General features: G+C 47.1%; 2 protein-coding genes across 2 annotated transcripts in view; one reads left to right on the top strand and one right to left on the bottom strand.

Annotated features, from left to right (window-relative positions):
- Nucleotides 1-4797, bottom strand: part of LOC114595521 (maestro heat-like repeat-containing protein family member 7) — a 53872-nt gene extending 49075 nt beyond the window's left edge. The window contains exons 1-4 of the mRNA XM_077926865.1: nt 4551-4797; nt 2175-2299; nt 459-581; nt 161-234 (exon numbers count right to left, since the gene is read on the bottom strand). Of these exons, the coding sequence (XP_077782991.1) occupies nt 161-234; nt 459-581; nt 2175-2299; nt 4551-4797 (569 nt within the window). The remainder of the gene's footprint in view (nt 1-160; nt 235-458; nt 582-2174; nt 2300-4550) is intronic.
- Nucleotides 4798-19054: 14257 nt separating this feature from the next.
- Nucleotides 19055-21093, top strand: part of PGM2L1 (phosphoglucomutase 2 like 1) — a 45065-nt gene continuing 43026 nt past the window's right edge. Inside the window, exon 1 of the mRNA XM_028725816.2 lies at nt 19055-19539. Within this exon, the coding sequence (XP_028581649.2) occupies nt 19429-19539 (111 nt within the window). The 5' untranslated portion in view covers nt 19055-19428. The remainder of the gene's footprint in view (nt 19540-21093) is intronic.

The raw sequence follows: 21093 nt of genomic DNA, 5'->3' as shown, positions 1-21093 counted from the left end.
TATATCTCCTCCTAATCTATGAGGCGTCACTTCGTTTGAAACCCTCGGCCACAAGTGTAAAACAGATTCCTTTTGCACAGCGGAAAGCTTCAACGCAGTTGCCGCGGTGGGTCAGGAGTTAGAGGTCAACCCAGGAAGGGAGCTAAGGAATTGAATCTACCTCAAGTCAATAACGGTGGCCATAGCATGAAGACAGACGACGCTGGATTCTGGAAAGTCTCTCTTAATCATCTCCTGTAAACGAGAAGTGGGATATCCTCAGTCAGTGAGGTAGAAATCCTGCAAAACTCATCAACAGTGAGGTCAGTGTCAGCCTGACCACAAGATTGGTAACAGGAGGAACCTTAACTCCAGTTAAGGTACAAGGAGGGCTCTGCATGCACAGGAAAAAAGGAAGGGTTGGGTAAGTATTTTCAAGAGCGGGCTCAGATTGAAAACAAGCAAATAGAGAAACTCACTGTTAAGACTCCCACAACATCGGAGGTAAAGTTATCCATAAAAAAATCAGTCATGTTGCTCCAGTTGATTGTCTTGCTGAGGATGGATAAGAACCTGAAAAAACTTTTCTTCATGACATCTTCCTAAAGGAAATTGGGTGTGTGTGAGACAGAAGTATTTCTTATTATTATGGATTTATTGCAGACCTATCCTGCCTTTTTTCTTCGGGGAGCTTGGGGTGGAGCACAGGGTTCTCCCTCTGCTCTTTTAAGCCCCACAACAACCCTGTGAGGGAGGCCAATCTGAAAGAGACAGGGACAGGCCCCAAGGTCATATACCCAGTGAGCTTCATGGCCCAGTGGGGATTCGAACCCTGGTCTCCCATGTCCTAGTCCGACACTAACCACTACACCACACTGGCTCTCTTTGTCCTGTGCCCATGGAGGAGAAAGTAGACAGTGTATAAAGATGGGGGATCCTTTGGATCCAGAATGGGGGTCAGATGGGGAGCCCCCTGGAGGCCGGATTGGATGCTTAGGCTGGCAGTTGATAACCCTACATTGTGGTTGAGAGAGAGAGAGAGAGAGAGAGAGAGAGAGTGAGTGTGTCTCCACCCCCATCGTTCTGCCTGGACACTGAGGTCCAGCTCCGAGGGCCTTCTGATGCTTCCCTCCTTACGAGAAGTGAAGCTACACGGAACCTGGCACAGGGCCTTCTCGGTGGTGGCGCCCACCCTGTGGAATGCCCTCCCTTCAGATGTCAAGGAAATAAACAACCATCTGACTTTCAGAAGACATCTGAAGGCAGCCCTGTTTAGGGACGTTTTTAATGTTTGATGTTTTGTCACTTTTTTTATTATTGTTATTGGTGTTCTGTTGGGAGCCACCCAGAGCGGCTGGGGAAACCCAGCCAGATGGGCGGGATATAAATAATAAAATTTTGTTCTTATATTATTATTATTATTATTTATATCTCACCTTTTCCCCAGTCTAGGACTCAAGGCAGCTTACACAAATTAAAAGAACAGAGGTAAAATACACACAGCTAAGAACATATAAAAGATAATGGTTAAAAAGTAAAAAGGGAACCCGAGGGTCATCTAGTCCATCCCCGTGCAATTCTGGAATCTCAGCTAAAGCATCCATGACAGACGGCCATCCAAACTCTGCTTGAAAACAATACAGTGGTGCCTCGCAAGATGAAATTAATTCGTTCCGCAAGTTTTGTCGCCATTATCTTTTATATGTTCTTAGCTGTGTGTATTTTACCTCTGTTCTTTTAATTTGTGTAAGCTGCCTTGAGTCCTAGATTTTTTTCGTCTTGCAAAGCACGGTGTCGGGAAAGTTTTGGAAAAGCTTCAAAAATCACCAAAGTCTTTAAAAACCTCAAAAAAGGCTACCACACCGCGTTCTATGAGTTGCTCCTCGAAGTCAAGTCGCAACTGTATTAACGGTGTTAAAAAAAAGGAAACAAACTTGCAAGACTATAGGGAAAATCGTCTTGCGAAGCAGCAAAAAACCAAAAACCCTTTCGTCTTGCGAGTTTTTTGTCTTGCGAGGCATTCGTCTTGTGAGGTACCACTGTACAAGAAGAGCCCGCACGTCCTGAGGGAGTCCATTCTACTCCCTCTTTGTTGCCCTGCCTTCTACCTCTACTGAACACCTTGGAGCCTGGGCGGGCTAGTATGGGACAGTACGGTCCCTCAGGTAGCCTGTTCCTAAGTCGTGCCCCCTTACCTCTTTTTTACTGTTGAAGTAATCTATGGTGCTCCTCCAGGAGTTCAGCAGGAGCTCAGGTTCCTGAGCAGAACCAGGGTTCTCGCTTTCTTCCCAGATGGTTGCCATAGCAGAGAGATCAGGGACTAAAAGCGCCGGGGAAGAAGAGGGAAAGGAGAAATCAATTACAGTGGTCCCTCGGCTTACAGGCGCTTCAGGTTACAGACTACGCTAACCCAGAAATAGTAACTCGGGTTAAGAACTTTGCTTTAGGATGAGAACAGAAATTGTGCAGCGGTGGCAGTGAGAGGCCCCATTAGCTAAAGTGGTACCTCAGGTTAAGAACAGTTTCAGGTTAAGAACGGACCTCCAGAACAAATTAAGTTCTTAACCAGAGGTACCACTGTACAGTCATACCTTGGGTTACAGATGCTTCAGGTTGCATTTTTTGGGGTTGCAGACCGCCGAAACCTGGAAGTACCGGAACAGGTTACTTCTGGGTTTCGGCGGTCGCACATGCAGAGAAGCACTAGATCGCGCTTTGCGCATGCACAGACGCACCGAATCACAACCCGCGCATGTGCAGATGCGCCGCTGTGGGTTGTGGATGCTGTGGTTTGCGAATGTGCATCCTGCACGGATCATGTTCGCAACCCGAGCATCCACTGTACTCTCCTAATGGGGATTCAGGGTCCCTTGATGAGTAAGGATCTAACAGCTTGCTCCAGAGGTAGTTTGCCTGTAGCAGGGGTGGGCCAAATGCGCATAGCTGTCAACTGTCCCTTATTTGGCGGGAAAGTCCCTTATCCCAGCGCCGTGTCCCGCTGCTGCCCTTTTTGATGATGTCCCTTAAATTTCCCAGGTTCCAAAGGAAGCAGCTCCTCTCCCTCCCTCCCTGCCGGCTAGGGAGGAGGGAGGCTCCAACTGTGTTGCTTGGCTGTGTTGCTCACCCAATAAGGAGTCTAAGAACGACTGGGGGGTGGAGCTTGCATGCCTTGTGCTGATCAAATCGGCCGCATTGCCTGGGGACTTGCCTTTGCTCAGCGCTTCCCAGCGGAGAGGTGACGGTGGTTTTCCTTGTGCATCCCCTTTGCTGGGTTGCTGCACTGTATGAACCACCGCTTCAGGCTTTGTTTGGCTGCTGGCTGGGCTTTCTTCCCAGAAAATCCCTTATTTTGGCTGCTGATCCCTTATTTTCGAGGCTGCTGGTCCCTTATTTTCAAATCTGTAAGTTGACAGCTATGCAAACGCGGGGGCCAAATTCAGCCTGCTTGGCACCTCTCCCTGGCCTGCAGGTCTTTCTCCAGGCCACCCACCCCTCCTCTCTAGGTCACCTGCCCTGGATGGAGAATAGAGGGGAGTGAAATCAGCCTATGCTGCAAAGCTAAGCATCTTGTTCATTGCTCCGCCCACTTTTGCCATTGGCCCCGCCCACCAATGGCAAGTGGCCCCCAGAAGGGAGGGCAGCCCTCAGTCCGCAAACGATCTCCCAGCCTTGGCTTGCAGGATCCATGAAAGCTTTCCTCAACTTCTGTGTGTGCATGTGATATAGAATTAAGAACTTGGGGTGCTGGCTCTACCAGAGAAACGTGTAAGGAGGTCTGAGCAGTGCTGGGTTTACATATAAGCTAAACAAGCTATAGCTTAGGGCCCCACTCTCTTGGGGGCCCCCAAAAAATTTAAAGGGGGAAAAAACTGGATGTACATTTCCAAAATATAAGATAAAAAACAAATTACTTTGATAAAATACATATTTTGTTATGCGCAAATGGCTTTAGATACCTCTTAGGTCTATAAATTACCATATAGCATAAATTCAGCACAAAAAACAGCGACAATTTGTTGTGGACAAAGGACAGCTGGACATATATAAAGGGCTCCATTACCTTCAGTAGCTTAGGGCCTCATCAAACCTAAATCTGGCCCTGAGTCTGAGCTGCACTGAGCTGGTTGCTGCAGCTCAGACCACATGGCTCTTACAAGCCACACTTGAATTCCTATACCAATAATTTGGGAACTCTCACCACTGTAACTAAGCCAGGTTTTACTGGCTGTGCAACTTTTCTGATGGATGTGTGGAAAAGCACATGAACCTGACCTTTGAAGAGTTTGTAAGTAAACCCATTTTTAACTTACCAAACCTGTGCTCTTTTCCTATGCTTGGGGCAGCAGGGACTGTTCGGTTACTCAGAAAGGCATATTTTAAAGGCCTAACAGCCGATATTGCTGCCTGTTTCACTTTGCTGCATATTATAAATCTCTGCTGGGATTCTGTCACCAAAGAGCACTAGCCCCAAACCTGGAACTTGGCATCTAGGAATTATCCTTTCATATGTATTTGTTTTTCCTCGCATCCACAATTCCAATGCAATCTGAGGCGCAGAGACCTCGCTTTACCTGAAGTCATGGTTTTTCGTCGCCTCGTCTTTTCTTTCTTTCCCTTCCGGTAGATTTTCTTGAGGCATCGAAGCAGCGGCCCGCTTTCATCCGTGATAGACTCGGTTGTGTCATCCTGCAAGTCCCCTTGGCTCAGATCTGTCCCACTTTGGCTACCCAGAAAAATTTCAGAATCTTCCCACCCCAGGGGGGAAGACCCTCGGAAGATGTCGTCTTCATAGTCTCCCAGGTAGTTGCTCAAATCCATTCTGTAACAGACAGGAAGAAGGGACACTTCAGGTTGTGTTTACAGAAACAAAAGGTAAGGTAAAGGTAAAGGAGTAGAATAGAATAGAATAGAATTTATTATTTATACCCCGCCCATCTGGCTGGGTTTCCCAGCCACTCTGGGCGGCTTCCAAGAAAACACTAAAATACAGTGATCTGTTAAACATTAAAAGCTTCCCGAAAGAGGGCTGTCTTCAGATGTCTTCTAAAAGTCTGGTAGTTGTTCTTCTCTTTGACATCTGGTGGGAGGGCATTCCACAGGGTGGGTGCCACCACCAAGAAGGCCCTCTGCCTGGTTCCCTATAACCTCACTTCTTGCAGGGAAGGAACCGCCAGAAGGCCCTCAGCGCTGGACCTCAGTGTCCGGGCAGAACGATGGGGGTGGAGACGTTCCTTCAGGTATACTGGACTGAGACCGTTTAGGGCTTTCAAGGTCAGCACCAACACTTTGAATTGTGCTCAGAAACGTACTGGGAGCCAATGTAGGTCTTTCAAGACTGGTGTTATATGGTCTTGGCAGCTGCCCCCAGTCATCAGTCTAGCTGCCGCAATCTGGATTAGTTGTAGTTTCCGGGTCACCTTCAAAGGTAGCCCCATGCAGAGCACATGGCGGTAGTCCCAGCAGGAAATAACTAGAGCATGCATCACTCTGGTGAGACAGTCTGCGGGCAGGGAGGGTCTCATCTGTGTACCAGATGGAGCTGATAAACAGCTGCCCTGGACACAGAATTGACAGTAGTGAGTCTAGAATGACTCCCAGGCTGCACACCTGGTCCTTCAGGGGCACAGTTACCCCCTGGGACCAGGGAGTCCTCCACACCCGCCCGCCTCTTGTCCCCCCAAAACAGTACTTCTGTCTTGTCAGGATTCAACCTCAATCTGTTAGCCGCCATCCATCCTCCAACCGCCTCCAGACACTCACACAGGACCTTCACCGCCTTCACTGGTTCTGATTTGAAAGAGAGGTAGAGCTGGGACAGAGTGACGGGAGCTCACTCTGTCACGGGGATTCGAACCGCCGACCTTCCGATCGGCAAGCCCAAGAGGCTCAGTGATTTAGACCGCAGCGCCACTAGTTAGGCAGCTAGGCTGTCCTGTTGGAGCTTTTCATTTGGCGGCCTTCCTTACTGTATTAGGGTTGACAAAGTGCATAATTCAACTATGGAACTCACCCCCACTGGAAACAGTGATGGCTTTAAAAGAGGACCGGAGAAATTCATGAAGAATAAGGCTACCAATGGCTGCTAGCCACAATAGCTATGCTCTGCCTCTACAGCTGGAAGCAGCAGTGATTCTGAATCCCAGCTGCTGGAAACTACAGGAAGGGAGAGAATTGCTTTTGTGCTCAGATCATGTTTGCAGGTTCCCCGAAAGAGACCAATGAGAGGACAAGATGATGGACTAAATGGGCCACTGGCCTGATCCAGACAGACTCTTCTAATGTTGTTATGCCATTCAGGGACCCCATTATTGTAGCTTAAGCAAACATATATGGACAGGAGCTTCTCAAATATATAAAAAAATCACAGTCCTAGTTATGGATGCAAAGGTAAAGGAGAAAACCGGTTCCGTTTGCATTTTAGTATGACCCAGCCCAATTTGCTCTTCCTGAAACTATACACCAACCGAAACCTGCTGAAATTCTCCTTTTCTCAAATCTATTCTTGAGATGCAGCTCTTCAAAGAAAATTTGGGCACCGCGATGTATATATTAGGTGAGAGCGTGCCTAAAAACACATAAACTCATGAAAACAACATACAAAATGCATTGTATTTGACTTCCGGGTTGGCGCCATCGCCGAATGGCGGATTCCCTCCGAGCTCCGGAGGGAATCTGCTCAGCAGGGGTCGGGTCCTGCCGCGCCGGTGACGCGGGGACCCTCAAAAACCACGGGCGCGGATGCCCGTGGACCTGGTGACTCGGCGGGCACCGTTTGCGCCCTCCCGACCCGCGAAGGAGCCTTTTTAAAGGCTACGGAGCGGGGGACGGGGAGTGGCGCGGTGCTGTGAGTCTACTGCTTCCCCTGCCGAGCGAAGCCGCATGCCATTCGTCGGAGAGCGCTGACTTCTTCTTCTGAAAATTTGGACTTAAAACTAAGAACAACAACCCGTGAGTAATTTGGAAATTGGACTATAAACTTTTTTTTTCTGGATTCGGTACGAGCGGGGGGAGGTGCAAAGAGGAAGTCCGTCTCCCCCCCCCCCATTGTAAACATTTTAAAGCAAGGATTTGACAACTAAGGTCGAGAGAAGAGTCTTTTACTTTTTGGATAAAAGTTATTAATTCCACGGATTGAAAGTATAAGTAACTGTGCTGGAGGATAAGAGCTAACTTTTTGATTAAAGTGCCACCCCTCCCGGGACCGGGAGCGATCTGCGAGAGGAGCCTGCTGAGGAGACACAGAAGATTTTGACAGCTGTCAAATTAGCTGTCAAAGTCGGAAAAAATAGAAAACTTTACTTTTGATGTTTTTGCCGGTTATATTAGATACAATATAGCTACAAGTTGCTGAAAATAAAGAAGGACTGAAACAAATTAACTTGACTTTTGGATTGGAAGTGAAAGGAATACTAAATAACCAGAATCCCTCTAGAGGGGGTTCAGGGACATTACAAGAATGGAAATAGGTCGGAAAATACTGGCTGACCTGGATGAGGTTGCTTTTCTCATGGGAAAGTTGCGAAGGATGTATGAGCAAGGTCATGTTTTGTCTACAAGTGCCATAAATTTGAAGTCAACAACAAATGTATCTACTGAGTCGGAAGAGGACTTGATGTACAAAACCCAGGCAGCTGAACAAGAAAAAAAACTAGAGGAAATTGAGGAAGAAGAGGAAGAGATATATGCTGAACAGGAGGAGCAGAAAGGAGGGGCTGCAATGCTGCAGAAGGCAAATGAGAGCCGGAGGCCTGTCAAGATGGATATAAAAGAAAATAAGGACTGGAAGAGGAAAACTTGGTTTGAACTTAGAAATGAGGAATGGAAAGATCTCCTTTTGTGGGGATCTGAAGATCTTTGGATTTTAAGTTTGATCAAGGTGGAAGCTGGAGCTCTTGGGACATTTGGACTTAAAAGGATTAAGAAACAAGATTTGAGCCCCACTTTTGAACATGGAGGTCTGGCTGGAAGGAACATGGACATTATAGAGAGAGTGCCCCTCTGAGACTTGGTGTTAATTATAAGGGATTTTCAAAGAAACCGACAGAGAGGGACTGAGAGAGACTTAAGGGCCTCGGACGTGAGGTTGCCAGGCAGACTAATGGACAATGGTTCTGGGATCGAAACCGGGGAAGGGAGGGTGGGGTTTGGAAATCCAAAGGGTGTTTGATTCTTTTTACTCTGTTTTTAATTTTGTGTTGTTATTACTATAAGAATGGGGAATTCGTGGAAGGGAAATTGGGTCGACCTTAGAAAAAGTTCTCAAGTGTAAAGGATTGAGGTATATAAATTAAAAGTTGATATATAAATTGAATCAAATATAATAACAAATTAAGGTTAAAAATATAATATAATAAATATAATAACAAATTAAGGTTAAGAATTTAGGGATAAGAACTTGTTGGATAAATATTTGGACATGGAATACAAGAAGGGGAGGTGAGGGGAAGTCGCGGAAAAAAAGTGACTGAAAATGGGATTGTAAAGGATGAATTATTTTTTTATTATTTTTTTTCCTTGTTCTTTTTCTTTTTGTTTTTTGTATTATTTGAAACTCTAATAAAATATTATTTAAAAAAAAAAAAAAACAAAATGCATTGTATTTCTTACAAAAAGGTGCCCTTTTTGGCAAAAAGCACATACAAAAATGTGTATATTGTGAGAAGTTTTTATGAAATTGAAAGGTTCCTGCATCTGTAATGTGGATGCTGCTGGTGAGCTGGTGGTGGTGCGAATCAAGAGGGTAAAATAATGATTCCATCATTATTTAGAATCATAGAATCATAGAGTTGGAATCATAGAATCATAGAGTTGCAATGGAACCCCATTCCAACCTCCTTGTAATGCAGGAATCTCAGCTAAAGCATCCATGACAGATGGCCCTCCAATCTCTGCTTGGAAACCTCCAGGGAAGGAGAGGGTCTTAATTTATCTGTGTTGTAGATGCACTGTGTGATTTCACCTTTCCTAACAAACTGAGATGATGCAAGCAGCTTATTCCTCCAGAAAAGAAGGACCACAGATCTGTAGCACTTACTGTCTGGCTGAGAGTAGATTTGATCTTCGGTTCTCTCCAGGCAAGCAGCTCAAGAGGCAAAACTCAGCCCTACATCGCAACAAGGGCAACTAGTGCTGGGGAGGGGGGGGGATTCACTGGGTGGAGGGTTTACACTGCAGCTGGATGGGGTCACCCGGGAAACGGCAAGGCAGAGTTGCTATGAAAACACACAGGTAATAAAGGGTGGACCAAGGTGTGTGCTGACCCGGCGATGTGGTCCCTGGGCTCACGAAGCTTTTCTCAATGTTGAGCTCAGGTGAGTTTATAAAATTAGGGATGGATGGGAGAAAGGGGATAGAGAAAAGGTTTTCCTCCCTCTCTCATCATGCTACAACCCATGGTGGGAAGATTTCAGGGCAGATAAAAGAAAGTACGACTGTACTTGTTAATCCATGGGAAGGCAAACTAAGGCCCGGGGGCCAGATCCGGCCCAATTGCCTTCTAAATCCGGCCGGCGGACGGTCCAGGAACCAGCGTGTATTTACATGAGTAGAATGTGTGCTTTTATTTAAAATGCTTCTCTGGGTTATTTGTGGGGCCTGCCTGGTGTTTTTACATGAGCAGAATGTGTGCTTTTAGGGACCAAGCAACGGGAGCTCACCCTGTTGCGGGGATTTGAACCGCCGACCTTCTGGTTGACAAGTCCTAGGCTCTGTGGTTTAACCCAGAGCGCCACCCGTGTCCCACTGATGACAGAGCATGATGCAAATATGCAGCAAAAGAAAAAGTAAATCTGTTCTATTCAGGTTGAAAGTATGGACCCGGTAAGGTATACCGTGGCTGGAAGCAGCTTTTGGGACCCAAACATGGGACCTAGGGAAGGAAACATGTCGTCAGGAGAAGGGTGATGCCTCTGTTGCATTGATGATGATAAAGTGGTGGGACAGAGAGCCAGCAAAACCTTTGCAAATTCTGCTAGGGCTGCATCTGACTTTGCATTCAATGAAACCGGGGAGAGATTTTTACCATTGTGATCAAGGAACAGCAGAGTCAACCTGAATGGTGTGGGCCAGGGGATGACATCACCGGCAGCCAATCAGAGGGACGCTGCAGAATTCCAAAGCATCGCCCCACCATCTCCATAGCAAGGCTTTTGCTACAGAACGGGCTTCCCCAACCCGGTGCCCACTGGAGGTTAGGGACTATGACTCCGCAGCACAGCTGCCTGCCTGGCGTTGATCTCGTGGGCATCCAACAAAGCGGAAGGCTGGAAGATTCAGAGCAGATAAAAAGAAGGACTCCTTCACATTGTGCGTAGTTATACTGTGCAACTCAGGAGGCAAATTCAGTTCAAACTTTCAAACTTTTATTGGCATATATACAAGATTCCAGGAGGGTTCAGCTCAATGAAAACACTCATCAAAAACCTGCATCTAACACTTAAGTTGTATATTAACATTCACGAATCCTCGTCGCATGTTGCTAAAACCTGGCTGCTATCTCCATCTTATGCTGGTACGTAGGCTGAGACCCTATCTGCCTGCAGACTGTCTCGCCAGAGTGGTGCATGCTCTAGTTATCTCTCGCTTTGACTACTGCAATGCGCTCTACATGGGGCTACCTTTGAAGGTGATCTGGAAACTACAACTAATCCAGAATGCAGCAGTTAGACGGGTGACTGGGAGCGGCTGCCAAGACCACATAACACTGGTCCTGAAAGACCTGTATTGGCTCCCAGTAAATTTCCGAGCACAATTCAAAGTGTCAGTGCTGACCGTGAAAGCCTTAAACGGCCTCAGTCCAGTATATCTGAAGGAGCATCTCCACCCCCATCATCCAGCCAGTACACTGCGGTCCAACGCCGAGGGCCTTCTGGCGGTTCCCTCCCTGCGAGAATCCAAGTTACAGGGTACCAGGCAGAGGGCCTTCTTGGTAGTGGCACCCGCCCTGTGGAACACCCTCCCACCAGATGTGAAGGAAATAAGCAGCTATCTTATCTTTAAAAGACATCTGAAGGCAGCCCTGTTCAGGGAAGTTTTTAATATTTAATGCTGTATTGTTTTTAACACTCGATTGGAAACCACCCAGAGTGGCTGGGGAAACTCGGCCAGATGGGCGGGGTATTAATAATAATAATAATAATAATAATAATAATAATAATAATTACAGTGGTGCCTCGCAAGACGAAATTAATCCGTTCCGCGAGTCTCTTCGTCTTGCGGTTTTTTTGTCTTGCGAAGCACGGCTATTAGCGGCTTAGCGGCTATTAACGGCTTAGCGGCTTTAAGAAAAAGGAAACAAACTCGCAAGAACTCGCAATACGTTTCGTCTTGCGAAGCAAGCCCATAGGGAAATTCGTCTTGCGGAACGACTCAAAAAACGGAAAACCCTTTCGTCTAGCGAGTTTTTCGTCTTGCGAGGCATTCGTCTTGCGGGGCACCACTGTATTATGCTGGACTAGATGGGTCAATGGCCGGATTCAACAGGCCTCTTCTTACATTCTTAACCTTTGGGTTGAATGGGACAAAAACATTCAGCTGCTGTGACCCCAGGTCAGACGAGCGACTCAGCTCAGGACCAAGCCGCTTCACCTTTTTTTAAAAAAAAGCTTTTTATTGGTGTTTCATTTAATACAAACAAAATACAGTAAAATTCAACAGTCATTTACCCCTCCCTTCAACAGGTTTTCTAATGTCAGTTAATTTTCCACAGTTTCTTATTGTATCCAGTCCTATCTATGTCGTAAGATTTATTTCAGTCCTGCCAGAGTCTTCAAATTTCTACAATTATTATTTATGTACTCCATAAATTTACTCCAATCTTTTTGGAATTTCGTTTCCTCCTGATTTCTGGTTCTACAGGTCAGTTTTGCTAGTTCCGCATAATCAAGTCTGTCACCCCTCTCTTGTTGGTAATTCCGGTACTTTCCATTTTTGGGCTAACAAAATTCTGGCAGCAGTCGTAGCATACATAAATAACCTTTGATCTGCTTTTTCTATTTCCTCTCCCATCAAGCCTAGAAAGAAAGCTTCTGGCTTTTTCGGGAAAGTGTATTTAAATATATTTTTCAATTCGTTATAAATCAGTTCCCAAAACTCTTTCATTTTCTCACATGTGGTAAAAATCTCCATCTTTATCTTTGCATTTCCAACATGTCTTACTACTAATCCTGTACATTCTCGCCGCTTCACTTCTTCGCATAGCTGTCAACTTACAGATTTGAAAATAAGGGACCAGCAGCCAAAATAAGGGATTTTCAGGGCACAGGTATGTTTAACTTCTGAGCCCCTCCAAACCAAAGGCAGAAAGCCCAGTCAGCAGCCAAACAAAGCCTCAAGTGGTGGTTCCCACAGCGTAGCAACCCGACAAAGGGGTTGCAGCAAGGAAAACCACCGTCACCTCTCCGCTGGGAAGCGCTGAGCAAAGGCGAGTCCCCAGGCAATGCATCCGATTTGATCAGCACAAGGCATGCAAGCTCCACCCCCCAGTCATTCTTAGACTCTTTATTGGGTGAGCAATGCAGCCAAGCAACACAGTTGGAGCCTCCCTCCACCCTGGCCGGCAGGGAGGGAGGGAGAGGAGCTGCTTCCTTTGAAACACAGGAAATTAAGGGACATCATCAATAAGGGACAGCAGCGGGACACGGCGCTGGGATAAGGGAGTTTCCCGCCAAATAAGGGACAGTTGACAGCTATGCTTCTTTGTTGCTCCTCCTGCAGTGAGCCAGCATTGAAGATGCTTTCATTTTAAAAAAACCCAAGTTTAAGGTTTGCCAGAGGTTGGGAGTGAACACACACACACACACACCAGCTTAATAGGGACAAAGCGAAACATCCAGCCCCCAGGGTATCAGTGCCTCGTAATCTGAGACGTCCAGATAAAGCAGGGCAGTATTGGTGTTAAATAAGTAATGATCAGACAAAAGGCGTCCTGGAAAAAGGAGATTGATCTGTGTGCGCAGCTGGTCTTCTGGAGAGCCACCAAGGTCACCTTGCATGACCCTGAAAGGCTGATGCAATGTAAGAACCTAAGAATGCAAGAGTCTTGCCGGATCCATATAGGTCCATATGAGGTCCATATAGTCCATATGAGGTCCATATAGGTCCATATGAGGTCCATATAGTTCAGCATCCTGGTCTTATCTCAGGGACCAACCACATGCTCCAATGGGATGCCCATTTGAGATTCCCAGCAAGTGGTATTCGGAAGCATATTGCCTCATACAGCGGAGGTCCAACACTGTAGTCCTACAACAACCATGCAAGGTGGGCCAGGGCCCCTGGTCTGGATAGAGACAGAGGCTTAAAGCCCCCAGCCCTTCGCACTAGGTTCTGTGATAAGAATTTTAAGGTCTTAAGGTAAAGGGACCCCTGACCATTAGGTCCAGTCATGACCGACTCTGGGGTTGTGGCACTCATCTCGCTTTATTGGCCGAGGGAGCCGGCGTACAGCTTCCGGGTCATGTGGCCTGCATGACTAAGCCACTTCTGGCGAACCAGAGCAGCGCATGGAAACGCCGTTTACCTTCCCACCGGAGCGGTACTTATTTATCTACTTCCACTTTGACGTGCTTTCAAACTGCTAGGTTGGCAGAGCTGGGACCGAGCAACGGGAGCTCACCCCGTCACGGGGATTCGAACCGCCGACCTTCTGATCGGCAAGTCCTAGGCTCTGTGGTTTAACCCACAGCGCCACCTGCGTCCCTTAGATATGTAATAAATGTTCATAAATGTACCAAGCAAACACATACATAAATATATAAACCACATGTCTGAAAACCCCATGGAAAAAAGTCCTGAACAAATTGACCTCAATTATTTCTCTGCAAAGTCAAAGTGGGAAACCTCCCCATTGTCTTTTTCCTTCACAAATCGTGTCTTAAGGGCACATTTAAGATATGAATAGGGTGTGAGCCTGTGACCTCGCTCAGGAACTAAGTATTTATCATTACAAAAGACTGGCCAGGCTCCCCAGGCAATCCAATCAAGTGACCATTAAACAGGTAACCTGGCAGACAGGAGGTAAACAAACCACTCAGATTTCTGCTGTAGACCACCCCTTCTGTGATGTATGTATGATGTATGGAGGGGTGGTCTTGAGCTCCAGGGCAGGGAATTTAAAATGTTTATATAAGGCCTTGTGCGCCATTGTTCTGGGTTCCTCCTCCCTCCGGTGTGTGGTGAGTGAGGACCCTGTTGCAACAGATCAATAAAGATCAGGCTTACTAGCTGCTTTGCTTCTCAATATTCTCTGGTTGGCCTCTGTTATTTTCTCCTACCAATAGGGAACCTACGTACTGTAAGGACTCTATATGGGCTCTTGGATACCCCATAAGGGAAAAAAGGGCAGATTTTTTTTGTATACAACAGTTCCCAATTCAGATCAGGCCCCTGGGTTGACAATTTGTGTTTGTTTGTTTAAAGAAAACCTTGCACCTATGGGCACGGATGCAGAGCAAATGTATCATCCAATTTAGTCCCCAGTAAGCACACAGGTTTCCATTGTGCAATTAAGGGTTTACACAAAAGGAAGTCCCGCCGGTCCATTGAGGCTTCTTCTCAGGAAAGCAGGTTTAGGAGTTCAGTCCCCATCTGCTCGTGAGACACACTTTTCTTTAGGGTTTCACTCGTCCCAGAGCTAAACGCATTTATTCTTTTTCCCTTGTGCAATTTTACGATAACGTGGCTCGTATTGATAAACAGCAAAACGATGGCATCTGATTAAATGTAATTTAATTTACAGATGGAAGCCGCACCTGTCTGAAAACCAGTGAAACCTCTTTACAGATATGAAAAGAGTGAAAGGAATGAAGAGCAATTGTGCCAAGCCCTGTGCAGGATAAAATTCCGTCATCTGTCACCCCTGCTTTGTGACCATCATTTTTGTGTTTATACAAAAGGGGGATTTATGAGGGTCCGGACCCACTGCTTGTGTTTCTGGGGGAGATGGGCATCCATTGCTTCAGGGGTGGGGTGCCCCTCCAGCACCCAGAGACAGCAAACAGCTCCATTGCCACAGATGATCCAGATTTCTCTGCAGTGCCTGTGGTCACCATGGCAACCGAAGACTGGAGAATGGATTCAGGGATGCCTTTGCTTCCTTCTCTAGCAGCAGGCCTTAAGGGGAAGGCCAGCTCCAGACATACTGTGAAAATTCCTTTATTTGAGCTTTTGAGTCAGAGTCCAGCCTCAGAACATATTTCAGATATCTAAGTTCCATGCACATCTTCTGTATATCGGGGCAGCCACTCCCCACCCTGTATATCAGCCTCCCCGTTTTTGTCCTTGAAGGACGTCTTATTAAAATGTTGATATTTGTTTTACACATGTAATTGGGGTTATCATTTTTTAATTGTGCTCTTTAAATTTCCCCTGAGACCCCTGTCCTCCAAAATACATTATGAAAACCTATATTCCATTACATACACCACAACTTTATACATCTGTAAAAGACGTTCTTATTAAGGGATCCACAAATTAGTCTAAACCTTTGGAAGTCGCCTTTGGGTTTTGGGGGGGGGATGTGTTTACACGAAACCTGGATTTCTGAAGGTTACAGTTTGCTTGTGGGCAGTTCTCATAGACACCTGGTTGAACTAGACAGGGCACTGGCCTGATCCAGCAGGCTCTTATATTTTTTAATGCCTTCCCCTGGGTGAAACTATTGGTCTCTCAAAGCTGCTGTTGTTTACCCTGATTGAGGTCTGCAGTTCAAAATGTCTGGCACAGATCCAGGACTGATCTATTTGTGGGCTTTGCCCTAGAAGAACTAGACAGCAGGTTAAGTCTATCTATGGCTACTAATATTGCCAGGATGGCTAGATGTTTCTTCCATGGAAGGAGGCAGTAACGCTTCTGAATAACAGTTGCTGGAAGCAGATGGAGAAGAGAGTGGTCTTGCGATCTTCTTGTGGGTTTCCTTTTGAGGTATCTGGCCTGATCTAGCGGGGCTTTGCATTCATAAGATTCTCCCAATACCACTGGAAGAAATTTAAAGACTATCTACAGAGATATTGTAGAATTAATGAATGTTAGAATGATGTTGGATTGAAATTAAGTGGTTTCTAGCTGTAATGGTATAAAAGAATATGAAAAAATGGTTTTTTATAAGTAAAAATTCAAGGTTATAATAATTTAAGATTAAAGATCAGGGTAAAATAAAGAGGGAAAGAAACTGCTGAACTAATAAATAGAACTGGAATACAAAAAAGGGAGGTATGAGGAGGTCCAGGAAACAAGTAAATGAAAAATAAGTGATGAAAAGATTGACTGTTTTTAACTGTTTTTATTTGTATTTTTTCTTTTTTCTTTTTCTATTTTGTAATATTGTAAAAACGCAAATAAAAAATTTATATATATAAAAAAAGATTCTCCCAATACCAGAGAGAAAAATCTCACAAGGGGGGACTTTGGGCCAGTCATTGCCTTTCAGCCTAACTGGTGGCGCTGTGGTTTAAACCACTGAGCCTCTTGGGCTTGCTGATCAGAAGGTCAGTGGTTCGAATCCCCATGACGGGATAAGCTCCTGTTGTTCTGTCCCAGCTCCTGCCAACCTAGCAGTTCGAAAGCACGCCAGTGCAAGTAGATAAATAGGTACCGCTCCAGCGGGAAGGTAAATGGCGTTTCCGTGCACTCTGGTTTCCGTCATGGTGTCCAGTTGCGCCAGAAATGGTTTAGTCCTGCTGGCCACATGACCCGGAAAGCTATCTGCGGACAAACGCCGGCTCCCTCAGCCTGAAAGCGAGATGAGCGCCACAACCCCATAGTCGCCTTTGACTGGACTTAACTGTCCAGGGGTCCTTTACCTTTACCTTACCTCACAGCATTGTTGTGGGCATTAAATAGGGGAGAGAACCAGGTACACCACCTCCAGCTCCTTGCTGGAAAGTGAGATATAAAATAAATAACTGCAATTTACATCCAGGTGCAATTTAATTTTAGACTCCATACTATCGAATGAATAGGTTCAGTTTGCTAAACGCATTTTGTTCCAGAAGCTAGTTCGCAAGTGGGAGATAGCAAGGAAAATGAAGGCAACGCAGGGCAGATGGGGAAGAATCTCCAGCGCTGGTATCTAACCAGGGCTGTATGACGACAGGAAAGAGTTATTATGAGAAATCCATTATTAAGCCGCACGGCAGTGAGATGCTTTCACTGGAACAAGAAGCCACTTAACGGACTTGCAGTTTCCCTTTCCCCCTCCTGGCAATGGTTGCTGCTCCTTTTGAATGCAAAACAGGTAATTAAAAAGGGGGGGGGGGCGTGATAAGAGATGCCTGGTGGCAGTGGCAGGCAGTGGGAATCCCTGCTACAGTTTCCAGATGCAGCCTGCACTGCACGCGAAGAATCCTTAGAAGCGTGCAAGCTCCTTCTTCAGGATACGCAGTCAGCCCGGGCAGCTCAGTGGGTTGCAGCATGGTGCTGATGACGCCAAGGTTACAGGTTTGATTCCCTGTGACTGCATATTGAACCTCAGGGTCCCTTCCAGCCAGTGCCGGAGTTAGGTATAAGCTAAACAAGCTAGACAAACCAAGACAGCATCCTAAAAAGCAGAGACATCACCTTGCCAACAAAGGTCCGTATAGTTCAAGCTCTGGTTTTCCCAGTAGTGATGTATGGAGGTGAGAGCTGGACCATAAAGAAGGCTGATCGCCAAAGAATGGATGCTTTTGAATTCTGGTGCTAGAGGAGACTCTTGAGAGTCCCATGGACTGCAAGAAGATCAAACCTCTCAATTCTGAAGGAAATCAGCCCTGAGTGCTCACTGGAAGGACAGATCCTGAAGCTGCGGCTCCAAGACTTTGGCCACCTCATGAGAAGAGAAGACTCCCTGGAAAAGACCCTGATGTTGGGAAAGATGGAGGGCACAAGGAGAAGGGGATGACAGAGGACGAGATGGCTGGACAGTGTTCTCGAAGCTACCAGCATGAGTTTGACCAAACTGCGGGAGGCAGTGGAAGACAGGAGTGCCTGGTGTGCTCTGGTCCATGGGGTCACGAAGAGGCGGACATGTCTAAACGACTAAACAACAACAAAACAAGCTATAGCTTAGGGCCCCACTCTCTTGAGGGCCCCACAAAAAATGTAATGAAAAAAGCAACTGGATGTTCATTTCCAAAATATAAGATAAAAAAACAAATAAAATAAAACCTACACGCAGCAACAGTGCTTTGTGTTGTGTAGGCTCCTGTGATGGAAGTCATGGGCCCCGCCTGCTAGCCTGCTCCCTAAAATATCCCTGGTTTGCTACTTTCTATATATAGGGTGCCTACATTCTGCATCGACTGTTTGCAAGGCAATATGTGCCAATGGCTTTCAATACATTAGGTCCATAAATTACCATATAGCGTATATCCAGGACAAAAAGCAGCAACAATTTCTTGTTGACAAATGACAGATGGACATATAAAGCGCCCCATTACCTTCAGGAGCTGAGGGCCTCATCAAACCTAAATCCGGCCCTCCTTCCCCATTTCTCAAGGGCACCTGTCGGGGACGACAACGCCCCCAAGAGGGAGAGAGCAAAAGAGCGAGAAGACTACACGCCCCATCAGCCCTCGGGACAATCCCTTAGGGAAAGCTGCGCGCGCAACCCAAGCCTGCCGCAGCGCGTTACTCAGCCTGAGGGGCGGGGCTTGGGTGGTTCCCGCCCCCTCCTCCTCCTGCTCCTTATTATTATTAAGTCCTGGCCGTTGGGCGTGTGCGGGCGGCGGTTGAGCGCGAGGGCGGGGCCTGCCGGCTCCTTGGGCGGGGCCTGGCGGGGGCGGGGCTTAACGCGTCTCTTCTCTTATTTACGGCGGGCGCCCGGTGGTCGAGGCCGGCTCGGTGCGCCTGCTTTGGAAGTTCGCGAGCGCGCTCGGTTGCGCGCGCAGCTCCTCTGAGGGGAAACTTGAAGGGGGCGGGGAGCACCTTCTCCGTGAGGGAAAAGTGAGGGGAAGGTCTCCCTCCCTGTGAGGGAAGGGGCTTCTTTTGGCCTGAAAAGGGGGGCGTGAGGGGGAGGGGTGCCTTTTTTCGACAAAAAAAAACCCCCACCCCAAATATTTGCCGCCTCCCCGCTCCCGGCGACTTCTCTCTGTGCGTGAGAGGAGGGGCTTCCCCCACCCCTGAGGGCTTATGGGGGGAGATTGACAGGCCCCTCCTCCCTTCCACGCCCCCCCTCGACCAATTTTGGACCAGCCCCTCCTCCCCCCGCCGGGTGGGGGCAGTGAGCGCCTCCATGCCCTTGGCTGGGCTGCTGGGCGGTCTCCGTGCCAGCGGCAGCCCCGCCCACCCGGCCGGCCAGCAGGTGGGGTGGGGGCGTGGGAGGGGGCGGGGGTGAGCCTTTGCACGCGCATACACACACACACACACGCACGCGTGTCCCTGCGAGATCGGCGCCCGTCTGCACGCTCGCCCCTCGCTGCATCGCTCGAAGTGCTGCTGCTGCTGGCGCCCACCGGGACCCCTGGGGAGGCGATGGGGGACCACCGAGAGGCCGGCGACGTCAACTCGAACCTGCTCATCACCTTCAGCACGGGGGACCTGCAGCTGGACAAGGCCATCTGGCAGTGGCTGACCTGGGACAAGGTGGGTCGGGCTCTCCTTCCCAATAGCCCCCCACCAAGCCTCCAGGATCTGTTAAGTAGCTGCCAGAAAGAGAGAGGGGGGGCGATACTATACATTTCGCTCCTCGTGCAGTTAAAGGGCTTTGCCAACGCCAGAAATAGGAGGTTGCTGCGCTGGGCACTGCTGGAAAATCGTGCGCACGTTAGCGTGCTTGAGAGGCTTGCTGGGGGGGTGGGAAGGCTTCGGGGAAACTCACATCTCCCTCCTTTTTTGCAGCGTAGGTGAATTTTCGGCGCTGGAAAGAAATACACCGTTATCGATTGCTTTTAATTGTGAATGTGCGATCGAGATCGGTGTGCGTGTTTTCCCTTCTCACTGCCATTTCTCCCCCCTCTCCAAAACGAAGCCCTGCGGCATAACGTTTCATGCATCTGAAGACCTGTAGTCCTCAAAAGCTTGCGCCATAATAGATTTGTTAAGTCTTTTAAGTTGCCAAATACTCTCTGCAAACGACTAACATGGCTACTCATATTGCGAGGGATTCCTTAGTGTCCAGCAAACCTTTGCATTCATGTTCCCTTAAAATAGGGCTTTTGGTCCATGTAATTAGGCAGAAGACCATAGTTTAAAATTGGGGTGAAGCCCCTCTCTGAGTAGGGGGCTCATGTGGCTCTGGAAGAAAGAAATTAATGCATCCCCTCACTTCAAAAAAGATGCTTCTCCCTTATTTCAGCACCATGTACTGCTGTCCTTAAGCAGTAGTGCTTAATAAACAGTGATGCAATGTAGAGCAGTGACTCATCTATGTTGTAGACAAAGGAAAGTGTTTCTGAGAGCTGGATGTTTTGCACTTTCCTGCTTTGAAATTTCTGTTTTCAGCAGAGGGCAGCTCTGCTATTTTGATTTCATTTTGTTTTTGCAACGCTGTGCAATTCTAAGACCAAGCTTAAACAACTTTCTTGGCTGGGCTGTTCTGCCGTAAGTGCCCCACAAGTGCCTTTGACACTATCATTCTTGGAAAGGTATGACGTTGCAGAATACAAATTAATTTGCAAGTCACAATTTGTGTGTTACTCTCTTAAGACACTTCCCTTTTCTCTCTCTCCTCTTCTTTTTTTTTAAACTAGGCAGTGCTGCAAACTGTGTGGCTTTGCTTTGTTGCCTGTTTTGTTTTGCACTGTTCTGCTTTCTCCGGGAAGCTATTTCAGTCTGGCATCAAATTTGCTTTTGTACTTGGTTATCGGTAGCGTGTAGGTCTTTTGGCCAGTTATAGCTGATCTGGTTCCCTGATGTCTTACTCTTCCTCCTCCTGCTTGCTTGGTGATGTCATACAGAGTCTGATTAGCATTGTGCAGAGGGAACCTTTTGAAGTGGTCTAGGGGGTGAGAGCTGTCTGAAAGGCAACAATCAGTAATTTGGAAATAGACAATTTTATTTTTTGAATTCTCAGTATTGGAAGGTTCTCTGTAAAATAGCTTTTATATTTAGCACAAAAATAAAACTGAAATATTGGAAAAGAACATGTCATCTTGCAGGTGGACTACGGATGTATTTTTTCAAGGGGAAGGAGGACAT

The sequence above is a fragment of the Podarcis muralis genome, chromosome 4 (genome assembly GCF_964188315.1).
Source record: "Podarcis muralis chromosome 4, rPodMur119.hap1.1, whole genome shotgun sequence".
Taxonomy (NCBI): domain Eukaryota; kingdom Metazoa; phylum Chordata; class Lepidosauria; order Squamata; family Lacertidae; genus Podarcis; species Podarcis muralis.
The sequence above is the reverse complement of the archived record's forward strand: the minus strand, read 5'-3'. Positions and strand labels throughout refer to the sequence as shown.